The sequence below is a fragment of the Sinocyclocheilus grahami genome, unplaced genomic scaffold (genome assembly GCF_001515645.1).
Source record: "Sinocyclocheilus grahami isolate Dianchi unplaced genomic scaffold, SAMN03320097.WGS_v1.1 scaffold2897.1, whole genome shotgun sequence".
Classification (NCBI taxonomy): domain Eukaryota; kingdom Metazoa; phylum Chordata; class Actinopteri; order Cypriniformes; family Cyprinidae; genus Sinocyclocheilus; species Sinocyclocheilus grahami.
In genome coordinates, this window is record NW_015508072.1 from 25,832 (window position 1) to 29,069 (window position 3,238).

Sequence of the window (3,238 nt, forward strand, 5' to 3'; positions counted from 1 at the left end):
CTAACCAGAGAGAGAAGATCAGCTGTACAACTTAACATTTCTTTTCAATAAATTGACAGCTAGAATGCCAAAGGTTTTAAAAGTTATCAATAACGCAAGTAAAGAATAGATTGACGAAAAAAAGGTCTGACAAATTTAACAGTCTCCGTAACACAGAAGTATACATTTACGTGAACATTTTTTTTTTAAAGGATATTAAGGTATTGATGGTTTTACTTACACAAGTGAACAGCAGGGCCCCGAGCGAGGCGTAGACGATGTGGAGAATTTTGTTTTGGATGAAGATGCAGAGGAAAGAGGCCAGGAGAAGGACAATCAGACAGACAAAAAGAACACCCCAGCAGGAAGTGAAGTCATATTTGCTCTATTTTTGAAAAAGAGAAGGATAATGACAATCAGTGGTGGTTACCGCATACAAAGGATGCATGGAAGACACTTGATAAAACCTCCTAGTTCAAACGTTCGGAAAGTAATTCTGCAATAGTTGAATGGGAAGGTCCACAACCGTGAACTACACTATGAAATCCTGACATGCTGTCATTATAAACTTGAGATGTTGTTTGGTAACAAAGTGTGAATACAATACAATACAATACAATAAAATAAAAAGAAGAAAAACTATGAGACTGCTACAGTGAGCAAACAAACCTGCAATGAGAAAAGCACAACTGTGAAGCAGACCACCGCAGTGATGCCCACTGCCATGATAACTGCATCTGTATCATAGTAGCTGGCGACCATTCCAACCATATAGGACAGACTCAGGGTCAGGATGGACTGAGAAAGAAGAAATACAGTTAGCTATATACTAAAACATTTAACAAAAATATTTAACATATTGCAGACAACTAATTTTTCCAGTTTGCAAATCATATTAAATCATATAAAAACTAGAACATAGAATACATAGAATAAAAACACGTGTAAATATAGGCAGTTGTACCAGTGCCACCAGGTTCCATGGGTGTTTGCGGCGAAACTCTCCACAGCAGCTGAGAACGATCAGTGAAACAAAGAAGACAGCGTAGGAGACATAGTATGTCCACTGATTTCTCCGTACAAACACTTTGACGTCAGTTGCAAAGGTGAAAACGGCAACAAAAGAGAAGGTGACCAACAGCTGCACGGTCAAGACCATAAACACCTGAGAAGAGAGTAAAGAAACCGTGTTTTTCTTTGACACACTGTACTGCTACATACACCATTTACACACACACATTTGATAAGACCATTTGTAGTAACTGTGTTTAATAAACATTTGTAATTTATTTGTGTGTATACTGTACACTCTGTAATAATGATGTTAAATGTGACATTTTTAGAGATTTTATTTCATTTATTTCCCAATATCTGACCATTTTGAGACTACTATAATTGCCCATTAACTGTGCCTGGCTGATAAACAAAAGTAGTAGTTCCCTATATTCTTTTTTAAGAAATTAAATTCACATCTATAACATTTATTGTTATATTACCTTTCCTCAATTACAAAAAATAGTTAACACTGCTGTGAGGGTTTTTCTTATTTTTAAATACAGCACATTAGATTTTTTTCTTTTGCTATTTAAGCAAATTGGAATGCAAAAAAAAAAGTGTTATTAGTGTCCTAATTTTGTCACCCATGGCTTTTCCATTTTGGCTTTATTTTTGTTAAATAAACAATGACACAGTGCAATATATCATGTGTTGTTGTTCATCTGAGGTTTTATTTTCCAAATTTTAAGAACCAGTTATATGTCCTGATAAGGAAAACCATGGAATTCAATAGTGTCCTAACTTCTTCACATGACTGTGAATATATATATATATATGTGTGTATGTATGTACATACATACATACATACACACACACACACACACACGCGCACACGCACACGCACACGCATACATATATATATATATATATATATATATATATAATATATATACACGGGTTAAATTGGGATTTGTTATGTGGGTGGGGCTCTATAGTTTCGAGCTTATATATATATATATATATTATACTTATAAGTGTGAGTGTGTGTTTTGTTTTTTTGCAAATATGATTTATTCTGAGACAATATTCTCATCAGTTTTCTATCAGCTGTGACACATAAATCTGCGTGTTTTTAAAAAAAATTTTTATCCAAGGCCGTTTTTTTTACAGAGGGCATTTTCCCACTAATCTCATTAGTTGTCATTTCAAATTCTTACATTTGATCTATAAATTCAATTATAATAATGCGATTATCTATACGTTATCAAATTAAATCATTTACCCTGAAAAACACAACTGCATTAAATAATATTATGAGATTATTTAAAATAATTTTGAATATACAAACAAGAAATGATGGTGGAAATTATACTTTTCAACGAAATTAAAACGCCAGTAGGTGCCAGTAGTGAGCATTTAATGAGTGAGTCATTGAGTCGTTCATTCAAACGATTCGTTCAAACGGCAGATTCATCAGATGTTGATGGATGGGCTAATGAAACTGACTCAACCGATTTTAGTTGTCATTTCAAATTCTTACATTTGATCTATAAATTCAATTATAATAATGCGATTATCTATACGTTATCAAATTAAATCATTTACCCTGAAAAACACAACTGCATTAAATAATATTATGAGATTATTTAAAATAATTTTGAATATACAAACAAGAAATGATGGTGGAAATTATACTTTTCAACGAAATTAAAACGCCAGTAGGTGCCAGTAGTGAGCATTTAATGAGTGAGTCATTGAGTCGTTCATTCAAACGATTCGTTCAAACGGCAGATTCATCAGATGTTGATGGATGGGCTAATGAAACTGACTCAACCGATTCGTTCAAAACACGGAATCAATCAGCAATGAATTGTCTGATTGCTGTAAGATGCGCCGTTTCCGCTTAAAACGTAAGCGACCTAATATTATTGTATTTGCTTATTGAACTGTTTATAGAACTATTAAACAGTCGTGATGGTGAAAATGCTGTGTGATGTTGCCTAACTAACTGCATTTAAAAAAAAAACAAAAAACTTTCCATTTTGAATGTTTAACTCAGGATGCGGAGTTTCTTAGTGTTGCGCGTTTTGATTTCTTCTGGAGAGGCTGCGGGAGCCTCGCCTCAGCAGCGCAACCTTATACTGTCAATAGATGCTTTATATACATTAGATACCCACTATTCGCCACTTACTCTAAATGTAATAAAATCAGATTAATACTTGCGTTTTGGTGTTTACATAGTTATTTTTGGTTGCTGATGTTT

General features: G+C 33.7%; 1 protein-coding gene across 1 annotated transcript in view; it reads right to left on the reverse strand.

Moving 5' to 3' along the window:
- Positions 1 to 133: 133 nt before the first annotated feature.
- The window catches only part of LOC107575794 (protein lifeguard 1-like), a 5,725-nt gene continuing 2,620 nt past the window's right edge, over positions 134 to 3,238 (reverse strand). Inside the window, exons 2-5 of the mRNA XM_016262125.1 lie at positions 1,356 to 1,426; positions 944 to 1,144; positions 649 to 777; positions 134 to 364 (exon numbers count right to left, since the gene is read on the reverse strand). Of these exons, the coding sequence (XP_016117611.1) occupies positions 167 to 364; positions 649 to 777; positions 944 to 1,144; positions 1,356 to 1,426 (599 nt within the window). The 3' untranslated portion in view covers positions 134 to 166. The remainder of the gene's footprint in view (positions 365 to 648; positions 778 to 943; positions 1,145 to 1,355; positions 1,427 to 3,238) is intronic.